Source organism: Pseudophryne corroboree, chromosome 10, assembly GCF_028390025.1.
Source record: "Pseudophryne corroboree isolate aPseCor3 chromosome 10, aPseCor3.hap2, whole genome shotgun sequence".
Lineage (NCBI taxonomy): Eukaryota > Metazoa > Chordata > Amphibia > Anura > Myobatrachidae > Pseudophryne > Pseudophryne corroboree.
In genome coordinates, this window is record NC_086453.1 from 142,417,270 (window position 1) to 142,437,319 (window position 20,050).

Here is a 20,050-nt window from a genome sequence, read left to right on the forward strand (position 1 = left end):
ACCGTGCTCGATCCTAGATTTAAAGCCTACCTTGGATCTCTCTTTCCGGCAGACACAAGTCTGCTGGGGTTGAAAGACCTGCTGGTGACAAAATTGTCAAGTCAAGCGGAACGCGACCTGTCAACATCTCCTCCTTCACATTCTCCCGCAACTGGGGGTGCGAGGAAAAGGCTCAGAATTCCGAGCCCACCCGCTGGCGGTGATGCAGGGCAGTCTGGAGCGACTGCTGATGCTGACATCTGGTCCGGACTGAAGGACCTGACAACGATTACGGACATGTCGTCTACTGTCACTGCATATGATTCTCTCAACATTGATAGAATGGTGGAGGATTATATGAGTGACCGCATCCAAGTAGGCACGTCACACAGTCCGTACTTATACTGGCAGGAAAAAGAGGCAATTTGGAGGCCCTTGCACAAACTGGCTTTATTCTACCTAAGTTGCCCTCCCACAAGTGTGTACTCCGAAAGAGTGTTTAGTGCCGCCGCTCACCTTGTCAGCAATCGGCGTACGAGGTTACATCCAGAAAATGTGGAGAAGATGATGTTCATTAAAATGAATTATAATCAATTCCTCCGCGGAGACATTGACCAGCAGCAATTGCCTCCACAAAGTACACAGGGAGCTGAGATGGTGGATTCCAGTGGGGACGAATTGATAATCTGTGAGGAGGGGGATGTACACGGTGATATATCGGAGGGTGAAGATGAGGTGGACATCTTGCCTCTGTAGAGCCAGTTTGTGCAAGGAGAGATTAATTGCTTCTTTTTTGGGGGGGGTCCAAACCAACCCGTCATATCAGTCACAGTCGTGTGGCAGACCCTGTCACTGAAATGATGGGTTGGTTAAAGTGTGCATGTCCTGTTTTGTTTATACAACATAAGGGTGGGTGGGAGGGCCCAAGGACAATTCCATTTTGCACCTCTTTTTTCTTTTCTTTTTCTTTGCATCATGTGCTGATTGGGGAGGGTTTTTTGGAAGGGACATCCTGCGTGACACTGCAGTGCCACTCCTAGATGGGCCCGGTGTTTGTGTCGGCCACTAGGGTCGCTAATCTTACTCACACAGTCAGCTACCTCATTGCGCCTCTTTTTTTCTTTGCGTCATGTGCTGTTTGGGGAGGGTTTTTTGGAAGGGACATCCTGCGTGACACTGCAGTGCCACTCCTAGATGGGCCCGGTGTTTGTGTCGGCCACTAGGGTCGCTAATCTTACTCACACAGCTACCTCATTGCGCCTCTTTTTTTCTTTGCGTCATGTGCTGTTTGGGGAGGGTTTTTTGGAAGGGCCATCCTGCGTGACACTGCAGTGCCACTCCTAGATGGGCCCGGTGTTTGTGTCGGCCACTAGGGTCGCTAATCTTACTCACACAGCTACCTCATTGCGCCTCTTTTTTTCTTTGCGTCATGTGCTGTTTGGGGAGGGTTTTTTGGAAGGGACATCCTGCGTGACACTGCAGTGCCACTCCTAGATGGGCCCGGTGTTTGTGTCGGCCACTAGGGTCGCTTATCTTACTCACACAGCGACCTCGGTGCAAATTTTAGGACTAAAAATAATATTGTGAGGTGTGAGGTATTCAGAATAGACTGAAAATGAGTGTAAATTATGGTTTTTGAGGTTAATAATACTTTGGGATCAAAATGACCCCCAAATTCTATGATTTAAGCTGTTTTTTAGTGTTTTTTGAAAAAAACACCCGAATCCAAAACACACCCGAATCCGACAAAAAAAATTCGGTGAGGTTTTGCCAAAACGCGTTCGAACCCAAAACACGGCCGCGGAACCGAACCCAAAACCAAAACACAAAACCCGAAAAATTTCAGGCGCTCATCTGAAGCACCAAATTGTGGACTGCTATGGGGTGATGGTGCTAGGAAAGGGGTACAGGGTCAGAGTCATAACTACAGTAGCGTCTGTGCAAGGGGGCACCAGCCTAAATCTTTCCTAGGGCATCATATTGGTTAGGGCTGGCTCTGTGTGAACCTCCCGGCATCTATCTCCAGTGCAGTCCGGCAGCATTACCCGAGGGCACTCGGGCACACGGCCTTAAATACATGCTTATATAATAGCAGGTGCGTCAGGGGATTGGGTTAAAGACTGAATGGTCCGGACTCCAGAACGCTAGACCGGACTGTTTACCTGCAGCGACCTGTTCCACTTTGGCGCTCCCTGTGCATGCCCCCATGTATGACAAACAACAAATGGTGCAGGAAGAAGTACAGTCCCTGCCTGATCCTCGGCTGCACTGTTGGAAAGGTATGGACTGCGGAACAACGGATCAGCTCCCTATAGCGACTTTTGCCGCTATGAAGCTCTCTTTGCTCATCCCTGTGTGTGAAAGCTGTCACGCAGCAGAAAGTTCCACAGCAGCCGAGGTTGCTGCAGGTTGCTGGTCCGGTCCTGCCTTCCGGAGTCCGGACTCTTCCGTCTTTCACCTAATCCCACTTCAGGCACTTCTAACCTTCTGCTATAGCCCATTGATGGGACATAGGGTGACTTACTTACTAAAGTTTGCTACAGATAATTGCTGCTGCAAGTGAGATACATATTCTTTCCGGTATGACTCCATTTGGTTTGTGTATTTACACATGTTTTAAAGTGTTAACGCATACACACTGATCACATGGTTATAAGTTGTTTATTCATCAATGTTGTAACAATTGAAAAATAAATCTCACCTTTTAATTTAGCAGATTGTATCTCAGTGACTGTATACTTTCTTCTATTGTACCTGGTTTTATGCACAAGCGCCAGTCTTATGTACATTTGTTTGTGGTTCTTGGGTGGTGCATATGTAGGGGGCATGGCTACTGATTCTTACAGGGTGTCATTAAAATTGCCTTGCAAGCTAGCTTAGGTTATTAGTACCTACCTCCCTCTCAGCACCCTTGCACCCCTGCTATTGGCTTGGCACACCTCTGGCATCTAGCAAACATTTCAAGAATAAATGCACCTTACCGACATCACAGGTGGGCTTGTACGCTCAAATAAGCAATTCTTATTTTTATGACTCAGCACTTCAAGAGAAGTGAAAATGTAACGGTCATATTTGTTTCATATGATGTTATAAAATGCAACATGGTGTTTGAGAAATTATCAGGTATATGAGACATTTGTCTCTCTTCTAGCTGGAAAAGTATCCTGGGAGTTGTAGTTGGGCAGAGCAAGATCTAGAGCTCAATCAGTTGCCTATGAAAAAATATGGGTCTATTTACTAACCCAAGAATGGAGGTAAAGTGGACGGTATCCGTTCACATGGTCGACCATGTTATGGTCGACAGTCATTAGGTCGACCACTATTGGTCGACATTGACATGGTCGACATGGACACATGGTCGACACATGAAAATGGTCGACACATGAAAAGGTCGACATGAGTTTTTTTTTAGTTTTTTTCCTTTTGGGGAACTTTTCCATACTTTACGATCCACGTGGACTACGATTGGAACGGTAATCTGTGCCGAGCGAAGCGGTAGCGGAGCGAAGGCACCATGCCCGAAGCATGGCGAGCGAAGCGAGCCATGCGAGTGGACGCGGTGCACTAATTGGCGTTCCCAGTCACTTTACGCAAAAAAACGACACAAAAAAAGTTAAAAAACTCATGTCGACCTTTTCATGTGTCGACCATTTTCATGTGTCGACCATGTGTCCATGTCGACCATGTCAATGTTGACCAATAGTGGTCGACCTAATGACTGTCGACCATAACATGGTCGACCATTCATACCGGAACCAAAGTCGACAGAGATAAAGAACCAGCCATTCAGCACCTGTCATTTTTCAAACCCAGTCTGTGACATGGCAGTTAGGAGCTGATTTGTTGGTACGTTATCTCTGTCCACTTTATCTCCATCCAAGGCAAGTAGACCCCATAGATACTGTGGTGTACTTGCCATGACCATCTGATAAATTGTTTTGCATTTTATCTTCCTTTACTGTCAGTTCCTCCATGGGCTCTGGCTACCATTCTGATTGTGGCTGGACTGCTCCTACTATGCTGCTGTTTCTGCATCTGTAAGAAATGCTGCGGAAAGAAGAAGAAAGGCAAGAAAGGCAAAGATAAGGTCAAGGCCCAAATCAACATGAAGGAGGTGAAGGACTTGGGGAAGAGTTACATTGATAAGGTAATCCACCATACACACATCGCACAACTATCAATAGCAAAGTCCGATTGTACAAAGACAATTTTAGATGAGTCAAGCTTTCTCTAGAAACTAGCAACATCACTGAGGCACTTTGTAGCCCATGCCTCAGTCACTAGCTCCTAGCGATTTCATATGCTGCATTATTGTGAATTGTGGTTCATTCTTCAAAATAGCTGGCTCCACCATGTGTAGGTGATGACTATAGTTTAACAAAGAGCATGTGTGTTTACCAATAAATGGCCAGATGATATGGTGAACTGAGATAACACAACATGGATTGCCTACAATTCAGTTCTGTGGGTGAATCAACTATAATATATTTGCATAAACAGTGATTTAAGAAATAACAAGTTTTTATGGATTTACAGGTTGATATCCTGAACACAGGATCTATGGTATTTTGACCTATATACAGGGTGATTCAAAAGTCGCAGTCCACCCTTTGTTTCAAAAACTGTGCAGGAAATGGGAAAACTGAATACTCCAGTAAGGTATGGGTGAGGTGGGTTATCTTTTAGGGTATGTACCGAACATGGGCGCCATCTTGAAATTGGCCTTCTTGAATCTAAGTCAGTTTTCCCATTTCCTGCACAGTTTTTGAAACAAAAGGGTGTACTGGGACTTTTGAATCGCCCTTTTCTATAGCACCAGTTTTTTCAAATCTGTTTTTTAAGAAATCAACAGACATTAGTAAATTATTAAAACTGCTTACTTTAAGTTCTAGTTTAAATTTGTTAAATCTATAAAAGAACAATTGAACAGATTACTGTGGATGTACCAAAAAAATGTTTACAATGGTTTCAGACAAGGGAAGGCAATGTAGGTTCAATACAAGTGAAATGGGGAAAAAATAAAACTTTTGTGCATGTACAGTACAACCATTAGAATACATGGCCTCACCGAAATTAATATAAAATCTAAGGCGTTTTCCATTTTAAGGTGTTGATCATTGTTTTTGTTTTTTTTAATAAAATCACAGCTTTTTATCTTGAAAAAAAACACAGAAAAAACACTGAAAATCAAGATATTGGTATATAAACTCCTACATTTTAACAACTTCTTTGAAGGCTGATCAAAGACTAACAAGTAATATTTGTTGGAAATTACTGTATGTGTGTACAGGTGGTGATATTGCAGAGGTATATAGGCACACACCTGTGGATAACTCAAAGTACTGTATAAACTGTCCAGTTACTTACCCAGAGATGTTGGTTTATGGATAGATAGCACGTACAGCCATACTCACTGTTACACACTAGGTCTCATGGAGCAGGGTGTCATACAGCTCACCAGTGGATGAGTACATGAAGGTACTGGAAAGTGGTGCAGGAACACAGGAATCCTTGTGGATTGCAGGTATTTGCAGGTCTTTCCGGCAGTAAGTTGAAGATATGTTTATTCCACTGTGATGCTCTAACACAGTAAACAAACAGAATGGCCCCAGCGCATGCTCAGCTGTTATCTCAGTGGCCACCTTGGCTTAGGACATGAAGCCTCCCTGGAGATCATGAAGACTGGCGTCTGCTCAGTAGTGCACCCCTCTGTTATCAATATTTATCTCTTGGCGTCATGCTATCCCACAAGCCGCCTCCATTTAACAGAGTAGAGAAATGTTATTGAAGTGTATTTTCATTGTATCAGGCTGCAGACACTGCGGGCCATGCTTGAGCCAAAACTTCCATGCTGCACTTCACTCTTCTCTACTTTGGTTACCCTACACTGTGTTACTCTCATTCATCGAAGCAGGAAGTTTGCTGTAGAGGGACTTTGAAACCTTTATGACTTGTGAAGTAAAGAACCATTGGACACATCTGTCGCCCAACCAATGTTTATCCTTTATTTTACCCAGTTGAACTACATTTATAGTTAATTAGTTATTGTTTTAGGTAGAATATAATTTAAGTCCTCCTGCTGCCTTACCTGAACTTCTATGTATTGTTCTAAAATGTGTCCAGAAGAACAGTTATGCTGTCTATCAGAGGTTCCCAAACGCGGTCCTCAAGGCACCCCAACAGTCCAGGATTTAGGTATATCCATGGCTCAGCACAGATACTTAAATCAAATTGACTGAGGTGCTACTTAAGTCACCTGTGGCCAAGCATGGATACATTTAAAACCTGGACCGTTGGGGTGCCTTGAGGACCGCGTTTGGGAACCTCTGCTATATATGTTTTTTTTTTAGCTGGGCCAACATTTTCAGTACGCCATCGTTTTCATACCCCATATCTCACAAAGCCATTTTCCCGGGACTCCAAGATGGTCTATTTCCATTAAAATGCTATACACATCTGACAATAATGACAACCCAAAAACAAATTTTGGGTTCCCACATGGGGTCCTGATCCATAGTTTGGTTACATCTGTCTCACAACCTTTTTGCTTATTTGCATGTTGACGTTAATAATATCTTTTTTATATAACAAGCAGTTTACATTTTAATTACGTCTCTCCAATGACTATCAATATTTATGTACATGCACCATGCATGCCAAAGATCCTTCTCATCTGTGTCCTATACGTTCCTGCTTTTGCATTCTGTTTTTGCCCTATGGATACAGTAAGTGTGTTTTTTGGCAGTCACAATCGTACTGAATATCATAATTATCTCTCCACGTAAGTGCTTTCCTTTCTATTTGGCAGCCAGGTAATCTGGAGGATTTCCAAAATACTTGTGTGCAAGATGAATTTATAAACAAGACTGAAGCATTTGTTGTGTCATCATATGTTGTCTCCAGTTGGATGACTTCTGCTCCATGGTACCTAGAGGAGTGCGAGTTTTGTTTCCTCCTTTTCATCTATCATTGTGATGTCTCATTACTGTCACCGTTTGTTAGACAGCAGTAAATTGGCAATATGTTGTGAAAGCTGCAGCAACACTTTCACTGAAATTCTGAGATAAATTGACAAGCTGGTGGCTATAACCTGAGCCAAAGAATTCAGCTGTCCAGATTCTAGCTACTGGTTTCTGTGTATACAATTACCTCTAGGAGGTGATACAGATGCTGCGTATTACTATTATCATGCACACATTTTATGCAGAGTGTATAATTGCTAAAATACAAAGCGAAACATAAGGTGTACAGGGCCCAGCACAAAAAAATCTAAAGAAAGAAGAATGAGAACAAAAGAGAGATGTGGGCGGTGAGTGTCAGGTGGATGAAAATGTGTTAGTTTAAAAAAACAAAAAACACTGGTGACAGTGTGGATACTAGGCCTGATTCAGGGATTTATATTAAATTCTATTTCTCTAACGTCCTAAGTGGATGCTTGGACTCCGTAAGGACCATGGGGAATAGCGGATCCGCAGGAGACTGGGCACAACTAAAGAAAGCTTTAGGACTACCTGGTGTGCACTGGCTCCTCCCACTATGACCCTCCTCCAGACCTCAGTTAGATTCTTGTGCCCGGCTGAGCTGGATGCACACTAGGGGCTCTCCTGAGCTCCTAGAAAGAAAGTATATTTTAGGTTTTTTATTTTACAGTGAGATCTGCTGGCAACAGACTCACTGCAGCGAGGGACTAAGGGGAGAAGAAGCGAACCTACCTAACTGGTGGTAGCTTGGGCTTCTTAGGCTACTGGACACCATTAGCTCCAGAGGGATCGACCGCATGGAACCGGCCATTGATGTTCAGTCCCGGAGCCGCGCCGCCGGCCCCCTTACAGAGCCAGAAGCAAGAAGAGTCCGGAAAATCGGCGGCAGAAGACATCAGTCTTCACCAAGGTAGCGCACAGCACTGCAGCTGTGCGCCATTGCTCCTCATACACACTTCACACTCCGGTCACTGAGGGTGCAGGGCGCTGGAGGGGGGCGCCCTGAGCAGCAATAAAAACACCTTGGCTGGCAAAAATATCACAATATATAGCCCCAGAGGCTATATATGTGATAAATACCCCTGCCAGAATTCATTAAAAAGCGGGAGAAAAGTCTGCGAAAAAGGGGCGGAGCTATCTCCCTCAGCACACTGGCGCCATTTTCTCTTCACAGTGCAGCTGGAAGACAGCTCCCCAGGCTCTCCCCTGTAGTTTTCAGGCTCAAAGGGTTAAAAAGAGAGGGGGGGCACTAAATTTAGGCGCAATATTGTTTATACAAGCAGCTATTGGGGGGAAAATCACTCAGTTATAGTGTTAATCCCTGCATTATATAGCGCTCTGGTGTGTGCTGGCATACTCTCTCTGTCTCCCCAAAGGACTTTGTGGGGTCCTGTCCTCAGTCAGAGCATTCCCTGTGTGTGTGCTGTGTGTCGGTACGGCTGTGTCGACATGTGGGATGAGGAAGGTTACGTGGAGGTGGAGCAGAGGCCGAAAATGGGATGTCGCCCCCTGTGGGGCCGACACCAGAGTGGATGGATAGGTGGAAGGTATTAACCGACAATGTCAACTCCTTACATAGAAGGCTGGATGACGTAAAACAGCTGTGGGACAGCCGGCTTCTCAGCCCGCGCCTGCCCAGGCGTCTCAAAGGCCATCAGGGGCTCAAAAAACGCCCGTTACCTCAGATGGCAGACACAGATGTCGACACGGAGTCTGGCTCCAGTGTCGATGAGGTTGAGATATATACACAATCCACTAGGAACATCCGTTACATGATCTCGGCAATAAAAAATGTGTTACACATTTCTGATATGAACCCAAGTACCACATAAAAGGGGTTTTCTTTTTGGGGAGAAAAAGCAGCCAGTGTTTTGTTCCCCCATCAGATGAGTGAATGAAGTGTGTGAAGAACCGTGGGTTCCCCCAATAAGAAACTGGTAATTTCTAAAAAGTTACTGATGGCGTACCCTTTCCTGCCAGAGGATAGGTCACGTTGGGAGATATCCCCCAGGGTGGATAAGACGCTCACACGTTTGTCAAAAAAGGTGGCACTGCCGTCTTAGGATACGGCCACCTTGAAGGAGCCTGCTGATAAAAAGCAGGAGGCTATCCTGAAGTCTGTATATACACACTCAGGTTCTATACTGAGACCTGCAATTGCCTCAGCATAAATAGTGCTGCTGCAGCGTGGTCTGATACCCTGTCAGATAATATTAATACCCTAGACAGGGATAATATTTTGCTAACATAGAGCATATTAAAGACATCGTTTTATATATGAAGGATGCACAGAGGGATATTTGCCGGCTGGCATACAGAATTAATGCAATGTCCATTTTGCAAGGAGGGTATTAGAAACCCGGCAGTGGACAGGTGATGCTGCCTTTAAAAGGCACATGGAGATTCTGCCTTATAAGGGTGAGGAATTGTTTGGGGATGGTCTCTGGGACCTCGTATCCACAGCAACAGCTGGGAATAAAAATTTTTACCTCAGGTTCCTCACAGCCTAAGAAAGTACCGTATTTTCAGGTACAGTCCTTTCGGCTTCAGAAAAGCAAGCGGGTCAAAGGCGCTTCCTTTCTGCACAGAGGCAAGGGAAGAAGGAAAATGCTGCACCAGACAGCCAGTTCCCAGGATCAAAAATCTTCCCCCGCTTCCTCTGAGTCCACCGCATGACGCTGGGGCTCCACAGGTGGAGACAGGTGCGGTGGGGGCGCGTCTCGGGAACTTCAGAGACCAGTGGGCTTGCCCACAGGTGGATCCCTTGGTTCTGCAAGTAGTATCACAGGGATACAGGCTGGATTTCGAGGCGACTCCCCCTCGCCGTTACCTCACATCAGCCTTGCCTGCTGCCCTCGGAGAAAGGTAGTACTGGCGGCAATTCACAAGCTGTACTTCCAGCAGGTGAAATCAAGGTACCCCTCCTTCAACAAGGCCGGGGTTACTATTCCAAAATGTTGTGGTACCGAAACCAGACGGTTCGGTGAGACCCATTCTAAAATTGAAATCCTTGAACACTTATATACGAAGGTTCAAGTTCAAAATGGAATCGCTCAGGGCGATAATTGCAAGCAAGGAGAATTTCATGGTATCACTGGACATCAAGGATGCTTACCTGCATGTTCTTATTTACCCTTTTCACCAGGAGTACCTCAAAATTGTGGTACAGGATTGTCATTACCAATTCCAGACGTTGCCGTTGGTCTGTCCCCGGCACCGAGGTATTTACCAAGGTAATGGCCGAAATAATTATCCCGTACTTGGACGATCTCCTTATAAAGGCGAGGTCCAGGGAGCAGTTGTTCGTCGGAGTAGCACTATCTCGGGAAGTGCTACACCAGCACGGCTGGATTCTGATTATTCCTAAGTCGCAGCTGGTTCCTACGACGCGTCTACTGTTCCTGGGTATGGTTCTGGACACAGAACAGGATAAAAATGTGTTTCTCCCTGGGGAGAAGTCCAAGGAGTTGTTGTCTCTAGACAGAGACCTCCTAATACAAATACAGGTGTAGGTGCATCAATGCACGCGAGCCCTGGGAAAGATGGTAGCTTCTTACGAAGAAATTCCATTCGCCAGGTCCCATGCAAGAATCTTCCAGTGGGATCTGTGAGACAAGTGGTCCGGGTCGCATCTTCAGATGCATCGGCGGATAACCCTGTCTCCAAGGGCCAGGGTGTCACTGTTGTGGTGACTGCAGAGTGCTCATCTTCTAGGGGGCCGCAGATTCGGCATACAGGACTGGGTCCTGGTGACCACGGATGCCAGCCTTCGAGGCTGGGGGGGCAGTCACACAGGGAAGAAACTTCCAAGGCTATGGAAAAGTCAGGAGACTTCCCTACACACAAATATTCTGGAACTAAGGGCCATTTACAATGTCCTAAGTCAGGCTAGACCCCTGCTTCAACACCGGCCGGTGCTGATCCAGTCAGACAACATCACTGCGGTCGCTCATGTAAACCGACAGGGCGGCACAAGAAGCAGGATGGCGATGGCAGAAGCCACAAGGATTCTCCGATGGGCGGAAAATCATGTGTTAGCACTGTCAGCAGTGTTCGTTCCCGGCGTGGACAACTGAGAAGCAGACTTTCTCAGAAGACACGACCTCCACCCGGGAGAGTGGGGACTTCATCCAGAAGTCTACCAATTGATTGTACACCGTTGGGAAAGGCCACAGGTGGACATGATGGCGTCCCGCCTCAACAAACAGTTACAAAGATATTGCGCCAGGTCAAGGGACCCTCAGGCGATAGCTGTGGACACTCTGGTAACACCGTGGGTGTACCAGTCGGTGTAGGTGTTCCCTTCTCTGCCTCTCTTACCCAGGGTAATGAGAATAATAAGAAGGAGAGGAGTAAGAACTATACTCATTGTTCCGGGTGGGCCAAGAAGAGCTTGGTACTCAGAACTCCAAGAAATGATCTCAGAGGACCCATGGCCTCTGCCGCTCAGACAGGACCTGCTGCAGCAGGGGGCCTGTCTGTTCCAAGACGTACCGCAGCTGCGTTTGACGGCATGGCGGTTGAACGCCGGATACTGAAGGAAATGGGCATTCTGGAGGAAGTTATCCCTACGCTATTTAAAGCTAGGACAGAAGTGAACGCAAACCATTATCACCGCATATGGCGGAAATATGTTGCGTGCTGTGAGGCCAGGGAGGCCCCAAAGGAGAAATTTCAGCTAGGTCGATTTCTGCACTTCCTACAGTCAGAGGTGCCTATGGGCCTAAAATTGGGTTCCATGAAGGTCCAGATTTCGGCTCTATCGATTTTCTTCCAAAATAAAACTGGCTTTACTGCCTGAAGTTCAGACTTTTGTTAAGGGAGTGCTGCATAGTCAGCCCCCGTTTGTGCCTCAAGTGGCACCATGGGATCTCAACGTGGTGTTGGATTTCCTGAAGTCGCATTGGGTTGAGCCACTTAAATCCGTGGAGCTACAATACCTCACGTGGAAAGTGGTCATGCTGTGGGCCTTGGCGTCGGCCAGGCGTGTATCAGAATTGGCGGCTTTGTCATACAAAAGCCCTTATCTGTATTTTATATGGATAAGGCGGAATTGAGGACTCGTTCCCAATTCCTTCCTAAGGTGGTATCAGTTTTTCATGTGAACCAACCTATTGTGGTGCCTGCGGCTACTTGGGACTTGGAGGATTCCAAGTTACTGGACGTAGTCAGGGCCCTGAAAAGTATATGTTCCAGGACGGCTGGAGTCAGGAAAACTGACTCGCTATCTATCCTGTATGCACCCAACAAGCTGGGTGCTCCTGCTTCTAAGCAGACTATTGCTCGCTGGATCTGTAGCACGATTCAACTTGCACATGCTGCGGCTGGACTGCCGCACCCTAAATCTGTAAAAGCCCATTCCACGAGGAAAGTGGGCTCTTCTTGGGCGGCTGCCCGAGGGGTCTCGGCTTTACAACTTTGCCGAGCTGTTACTTGGTCGGGTTCAAACATTTTTGCAACAGTCTACAAGTTTGATACCCTGGCTGAGGAGGACCTAGAGTTTGCTCATTCGGTGCTGCAGAGTCATTCGCACTCTCCCGCCCGTTTGGGAGCTTTGGTATAATCCCCATGGTCCTTACGGAGTCCCAGCATCCACTTAGGACGTTAGAGAAAATAAGATTTTACTCACCGGTAAATCTATTTCTCGTAGTCCGTAGTGGATGCTGGGCGCCCATCCCAAGTGCGGATTGTCTGCAATACTTGTTTATAGTTATTGCTTAACTAAAGGGTTATTGTTGAGCCATCTGTGGAGAGGCTCAGTTATATTTCATACTGTTAACTGGGTATAGTATCACGAGTTATACGGTGTGATTGGTGTGGCTGGTATGAGTCTTACCCGGGATTCAAAATCCTTCCTTATTGTGTCAGCTCTTCCGAGCACAGTATCCTAACTGAGGTCTGGAGGAGGGTCATAGTGGGAGGAGCCAGTGCACACCAGGTAGTCCTAAAGCTTTCTTTAGTTGTGCCCAGTCTCCTGCGGAGCCGCTATTCCCCATGGTCCTTACGGAGTCCCAGCATCCACTACGGACTACGAGAAATAGATTTACCGGTGAGTAAAATCTTATTATTTCTTTTATGGTTTCTGATCTGCGCAGGAGCAACACTGCACATGTTAATCGCAGAACCCCAAAAGCTGCTGCCTGAGTGACATGCTGCTGGCATTTGTGGGTGGTGAAGGGGAGTGTTCCAGAAAACAGGGAGGTGTAGGACCGATTTTCTGGGCATGCTGAATCCAGTGGCTGCATCCTTGGGCGCAGCTGCATTGACCCCCAACGTGATTTTGCCAGACATCCCGAGTAACCTGAATGTTGCTCATATGTCTGATGTTCATGCAGTTGATTTGACTCTGTGTCGTCAGATGCAGCAGCATATCAGAGAAGCTGGTAGGTGTTTTTTGGGGACATTTACTAAGCAGTGGTAAGAGCGGAGAAGTGAGCCAGTGGAGAAGTGCCCGTGGTAACCAATCAGCACTGAACTAACCTCTATAATTTGCATACTATAAAATTAAACAGAGCTGCTGATTGGTTGATGGAACAACTTCTCCACTGGCTCACTTCTCCGCTCTTATCACTGCTTAGTAAATGTCCCCCTTTGTGTTTAACACGCTTCCTGCGTCTTTAGCTTATTTTCACACAGCCGCTGCGTACAAAGATGCAGCAGCAGCGAAAGTAGCATACACCTATATGAATCAGGCCCAATAAGGTCTGAGCACCCAGGTAATACTGTACTTCCATGAATCAGTACATGTGCATGCTATTGTAATGGTTGAAAAATTGTTCGAGAAAGTTCCAGAAGTTGTGCAGCTTAAAAGAAGGGTGCATGAAATAAGTCAACAAGAACATAGGACATGGGTCAAGAAACAAGCACGGCTTGTAGATTGCTTAAAGATAAAGGCTACGGTACTGATTCTGAGTAGGACACAATTCCGATAGCCGCAGGCTACTATCACATTCTGCATGCATCACACTATGCATACACACCATAACAGAGGATTCAAAAGCATGCAGTTTGCTCTGTTTGCTCCGCCCCCTCACAATCTCGACTGTCGGCACACTAACAGGGACAATTCCCACTCGTGGGGGTTCACGACACCAATAGAGTGGGAATACAACCTGTAGTGAGCGCAAGGGGCTTTGTTGCGCTTAGCCCCCTGCTGGGCATCTTAAAGCCGGGATATCCAGGCTTCGGTATGGTGACCGGCAGTCATGCAAACCCAACCCCACAGTACAGATCTATCTTGTGGGACTGTCCTGGACATTTAGCACAACTTCCATGCTTGTTTCGGGCATGAAAACCAGGACGGTTGGTGGCTGTGGACAGAAAAGAGTGGGTGGTGACATCATATACATGAGGATAGATGTATAATCATATTAGCATAAGGTTGTAGATCTTACTGTCGTAGATTGACTATAAAGTCAAAATCTTAAGGAAAGTTAGTGCACATCTCAAGGTGTTAGGCGATGCGCGCTCCTGCAGGCGTCGGTATCGCAGGCTAGATAGACTGTGCAGGAAAATCAATCTTGACTATCTAGTGTACTATCTAGTACAAAGTATAGTCAAAATTGGCACTTAGTCAAAATCGTACATAGACAAAATCGAAATTACAGATAGTCAAAATCTGTGCTTTATGTGCTCTGGGGGAATTCAAAGGAAATCGCATAGTCAAAATCGGGCATAGCAAGGATCTCACCAGGGGGTATATTTACTAAGCTCCAGATTTTGACCGAGTTGGTGTTTTTTCATCAAAGTGTCATCTCGGGAATTTACTAAACTCAAATCTCGGCAGTGATGAGGGCATTCGTATTTTTTTGGAATCCAAAGAAAAAAAATACGAATGAATACACCCTCAGTCAAATACGCCTGTTATTTGATACAACTCTGTAATTTACTAAAAATTTAAATTCACAAACACTGCCGGCAATAGCCAAACACTGCCGTGAAAAAATACAAATCGTAAAAAAAGCAGTTTTAAAATAGACCTGCTTTTTTTTATCGTGCTCTGATAGGCATGCACGGATCAGTGAGATCCGTGCATGTTTATCAGTGGGAAGGGGTGTGAAATAGTTAAAAATCAGGGAAAAAACTTGCGTGGGGTCCCCCCTCCTAAGCATAACCAGCCTCGGGCTCTTTGAGTCGGTCCTGGTTGTAAAAATACGGGGAAAAAATTGACTGGGGATCCCCCATATTTCTCTGACGTCCTAGTGGATGCTGGGGACTCCGTAAGGACCATGGGGAATAGACAGGCTCCGCAGGAGACTGGGCACTCTATAAGAAAGATTTTGTACTATCTGGTGTGCACTGGCTCCTCCCTCTATGCCCCTCCTCCAGACCTCAGTTAGATTTCTGTGCCCGGCCGAGCTGGATGCACACTAGGTGCTCTCCTGAGCTCCTAGAAAGAAAGTATATGTTAGGTTTTTTATTTTACAGTGAGACCTGCTGGCAACAGGCTCACTGCAACGAGGGACTAAGGGGAGAAGAAGCGAACCTACCTGCTTGCAGCTAGCTTGGGCTTCTTAGGCTACTGGACACCATTAGCTTCAGAGGGATCGACCGCAGCACCCGTCCTTGGTGTTCGTTCCCGGAGCCGCGCCGCCGTCCCCCTTACAGAGCCAGAAGCATGAAGATGGTCCGGAAAATCGGAGGCAGAAGACTTCAGTCTTCACCAAGGTAGCGCACAGCACTGCAGCTGTGCGCCATTGCTCCTCATACACACTTCACACTCCGGTCACTGAGGGTGCAGGGCGCTGGGGGGGGGGCGCCCTGAGCAGCAATAAAAAACACCTTGGCTGGCAAAATAACCACAATATATAGCCCCAGAGGCTATATATGTGGTAATTACCCCTGCCAGAATCCATAAAAAAGCGGGAGAAAAGTCAGCCGAAAAAGGGGCGGAGCCATCTCCCTCAGCACACTGGCGCCATTTCTCCCTCACAGTTCCGCTGGAAGGAAGCTCCCTGACTCTCCCCTGCAGTCTACACTACAGAAAGGGTAAAAAAGAGAGGGGGGCACTAAATTTAGGCGCAGTATAACTTATAGCAGCTATAAGGGGACATAATTCAGTTAGTCCCTGCATTATATAGCGCTCTGGTGTGTGCTGGCATACTCTCTCTCTGTCTCCCCAAAGGGCTTTTGTGGGGTCCTGTCTCCTTTAAGAGCATTCCCTGTGTGTGTGCTGTGTGTCGGTACGGCTGTGTCGACATGTTTGATGAGGAGGCTTATGTGGAGGCGGAGCAGATGCCTATAAATGTGATGTCACCCCCTGCGGGGCAGACACCGGAGTGGATGGACTTATGGAAGGAATTACGTGCAAGTGTCGACTCCTTACATAAAAAATTTGACGACATGCCAAATGCGGGACAGCCGGCTTCTCAGCTCGTGCCTGCCCAGACAATTCAAAGGCCATCAGGGGCTCTGAAACGCCCACTACCTCAGATGGCAGACACAGATGTCGACACGGATACTGATACCAGTGTCGACGACGATGAGTCAAATTTAGTGTCCACTAGGGCCATTCGTTGCATGATTGAGGCAATGAAAGAGGTATTACACATTTCTGATATAAACCCGGGTACCTCAAAAAAGGGTATTATGTTTGGGGAGAAAAAACTACCAATAGTGTTTCCCCCATCTGAAGAATTAAATGAAGTGTGTGAAGAAGCGTGGGCTTTCCCCGATAAAAAATTGGTGATTTAAAAAAAATTACTAATGGCGTTCCCTTTCTCGCCAGAGGATAGGTCACGTTGGGAAACTCCCCCTAGGGTGGATAAAGCGCTCACACGCTTGTCAAAAAAGGTGGCACTACCATCTCCGGACACGGCCGACCTAAAGGAACCTGCTGATAGAAAGCAGTAGGCTATCCTAAAGTCTATATATACACACACTGGTGTTATACTGAGACCAGCTATTGCTTCAGCGTGGATGTGCAGTGCTGCTGCTGCTTGGTCAGATTCCCTGTCGGAAAATATTGACACCCTAGACAGGGACACTATATTGCTAACCGTAGAGCATATAAAAGACTCAGTCTTATACATGAGAGATGCACAGAGGGAGGTCTGCCGGCTGGCATCTAGAATAAGTGCATTGTCCATTTCTGCTAGGAGAGGCTTATGGACTCGGCAGTGGACAGGGGATGCAGATTCGAAAAGGCACATGGAAGTTTTGCCTTATAAGGGTGAGGAGTTATTCGGGGATGGTCTCTCAGACCTTGTTTCCACAGCAACAGCTGGGAAGTCAGCATTTTTGCCCCATGTCCCCTCACAGCCTAAGAAAGCGCCGTATTATCAGGTACAGTCCTTTCGACCCCAGAAAAACAGGCGGGGAAAAGGCGGGTCCTTTCTGTCTAGAGGCAGAGGAAGGGGAAAAAAGCTGCAACACACAGCAGGTTCCCAGGAACAAAAGTCCTCCCCCGCTTCTTCCAAATCCGCCGCATGACGGTGGGGCTCCACAGGCGGAGCCAGGTACGGTGGGGGGCCGCCTCAAAAAATTCAGCGATCAGTGGGTTCGCTCACGGGTGGATCCCTGGATCCTTCAAGTAGTATATCAGGGGTACAAGCTGGAATTCGAGGCGTCTCCCCCCCGCCGTTTCCTCAAATCGGCCTTACCGACAACTCCCTCGGGCAGGGAGGCTGTGCTAGAGGCAATTCACAAGCTGTATTCCCAGCAGGTGATAGTCAAGGTACCCCTACTTCAACAAGGACGGGGTTACAATTCCACACTGTTTGTGGTACCAAAACCGGACGGTTCGGTGAGACCCATTTTAAATTTGAAATCCTTGAACACATACATAAAAAGATTCAAGTTCAAGATGGAATCGCTCAGGGCGGTTATTGCAAGCCTGGACGAGGGGGATTACATGGTATCCCTGGACATCAAGGATGCTTACCTGCATGTCCCCATTTACCTTCCTCACCAGGAGTACCTCAGATTTGTGGTACAGGATTGCCATTACCAATTCCAGACACTACCGTTTGGACTGTCCACGGCACCGAGGGTGTTTACCAAGGTAATGGCAGAAATGATGATACTCCTTCGAAAAAAGGGAGTTTTAATTATCCCGTACTTGGACGATCTCCTAATAAAGGCGAGGTCCAAGGAGCAGTTGCTGGTCGGAGTAGCACTATCTCGGGAAGTGCTACAACAGCATGGCTGGATTCTAAACATTCCAAAGTCACAACTGGTTCCTTCCACACGCTTACTGTTCCTGGGGATGATTCTGGACACAGAACAGAAAAAAGTGTTTCTCCCGCAGGAGAAAGCCCAGGAGCTGTCATCTCTAGTCAGAGACCTCCTGAAACCAAAACGGGTATCGGTGCATCACTGCACACGAGTCCTGGGAAAAATGGTGGCTTCATACGAAGCAATTCCATTCGGCAGGTTCCATGCAAGGACCTTCCAGTGGTACCTCTTGGACAAGTGGTCGGGATCGCATCTTCAGATGCATCGCCTGATAACCCTGTCTCCAAGGACCAGGGTGTCTCTACTGTGGTGGCTGCAGAGTGCTCATCTTCTAGAGGGCCGCAGATTCGGCATACAGGACTGGGTCCTGGTGACCACGGATGCCAGCCTTCGAGGCTGGGGGGCAGTCACACAGGGAAGAAATTTCCAGGGACTTTGGTCAAGTCAGGAGTCGTCCGTACACATAAATATTCTGGAACTGAGGGCCATTTACAATGCCCTAAGTCAGGCAAGGCCTCTGCTTCAAAACCAGCTGGTTCTGATCCAATCAGACAACATCACGGCAGTCGCCCATGTAAACCGACAGGGCGGCACAAGAAGCAGGATGGCGATGGCAGAAGCCACAAGGATTCTCAGATGAGCGGAAAATCACGTACTAGCACTGTCAGCAGTGTTCATTCCGGGAGTGGACAACTGGGAAGCAGACTTCCTCAGCAGACACGACCTACACCCGGGAGAGTGGGGACTTCATCCAGAAGTCTTCCTACTGTTGGTAAACCGTTGGGAAAGGCCACAGGTGGACATGATGGCGTCCCGCCTCAACAAAAAGCTAAAGAGATATTGCGCCAGGTCAAGGTACCCTCAGGCGATAGCTGTGGACGCTCTAGTGACACCGTGGGTGTACCAGTCGGTTTATGTGTTCCCTCCTCTGCCTCTCATACCAAAGGTACTGAGAATAATAAGAAGGCGAGGAGTAAGAACGATACTCGTGGTTCCGGATTGGCCAAGAAGAGCTTGGTACCCAGAACTTCAAGAAATGATATCAGAGGACCCATGGCCTCTACCGCTCAGACAGGATCTGCTACAGCAGGGGCCCTGTCTGTTCCAAGACTTACCGCAGCTGCGTTTGACGGCATGGCGGTTGAATTCCGGATCCTAAAGGAAAAGGGCATTCCGGAGGAAGTCATTCCTACGTTGATAAAAGCCAGGAAAGAAGTAACCGCAAACCATTATCACCGTATTTGGCGAAAATATGTTGCGTGGTGTGAGGCCAGGAAGGCCCATACAGAGGAATTTCAGCTGGGTCGTTTTCTGCACTTCCTACAGTCGGGAGTGACTATGGGCCTAAAATTGGGTTCCATTAAGGTCCAGATTTCGGCTCTGTCGTTTTTTTTCCAGAAAGAACTGGCTTCACTGCCTGAAGTTCAGACTTTTGTAAAGGGAGTGCTTCATATTCAGCCCCCTTTTGTGCCTCCTGTGGCACCTTGGGATCTCAATATGGTGTTGAGTTTCCTGAAATCACATTGGTTTGAGCCACTTAAAACTGTGGATTTGAAATATCTCACATGGAAAGTGGTCATGTTATTGGCCTTGGCTTCGGCCAGGCGGGTATCAGAATTGGCGGCTTTGTCATGTAAAAGCCCTTATCTGATTTTCCATATGGATAGGGCAGAATTGAGGACTCGTCCCCAGTTTCTCCCTAAGGTGGTATCAGCTTTTCACTTGAACCAACCTATTGTAGTGCCTGCGGCTACTAGGGACTTGGAAGATTCCAAGTTACTGGATGTAGTCAGGGCCTTGAAAATTTATGTTTCCAGGACGGCGGGAGTCAGGAAGACTGACTCGCTTTTTATCCTGTATGCACCCAACAAAATAGGTGCGCCTACTTCTAAGCAGACTATTGCTCGCTGGATTTG

At 47.1% G+C, this 20,050-nt stretch overlaps 1 protein-coding gene across 2 annotated transcripts in view; it reads left to right on the forward strand.

Moving 5' to 3' along the window:
• The window catches only part of SYT5 (synaptotagmin 5), a 475,772-nt gene that overhangs the window by 368,857 nt on the left and 86,865 nt on the right, over positions 1 to 20,050 (forward strand). For both annotated transcript variants that reach the window (XM_063942827.1, XM_063942826.1), the window contains exon 3: positions 3,945 to 4,126. In XM_063942827.1, coding sequence (XP_063798897.1) covers positions 3,945 to 4,126 — 182 coding nt within the window. The remainder of the gene's footprint in view (positions 1 to 3,944; positions 4,127 to 20,050) is intronic.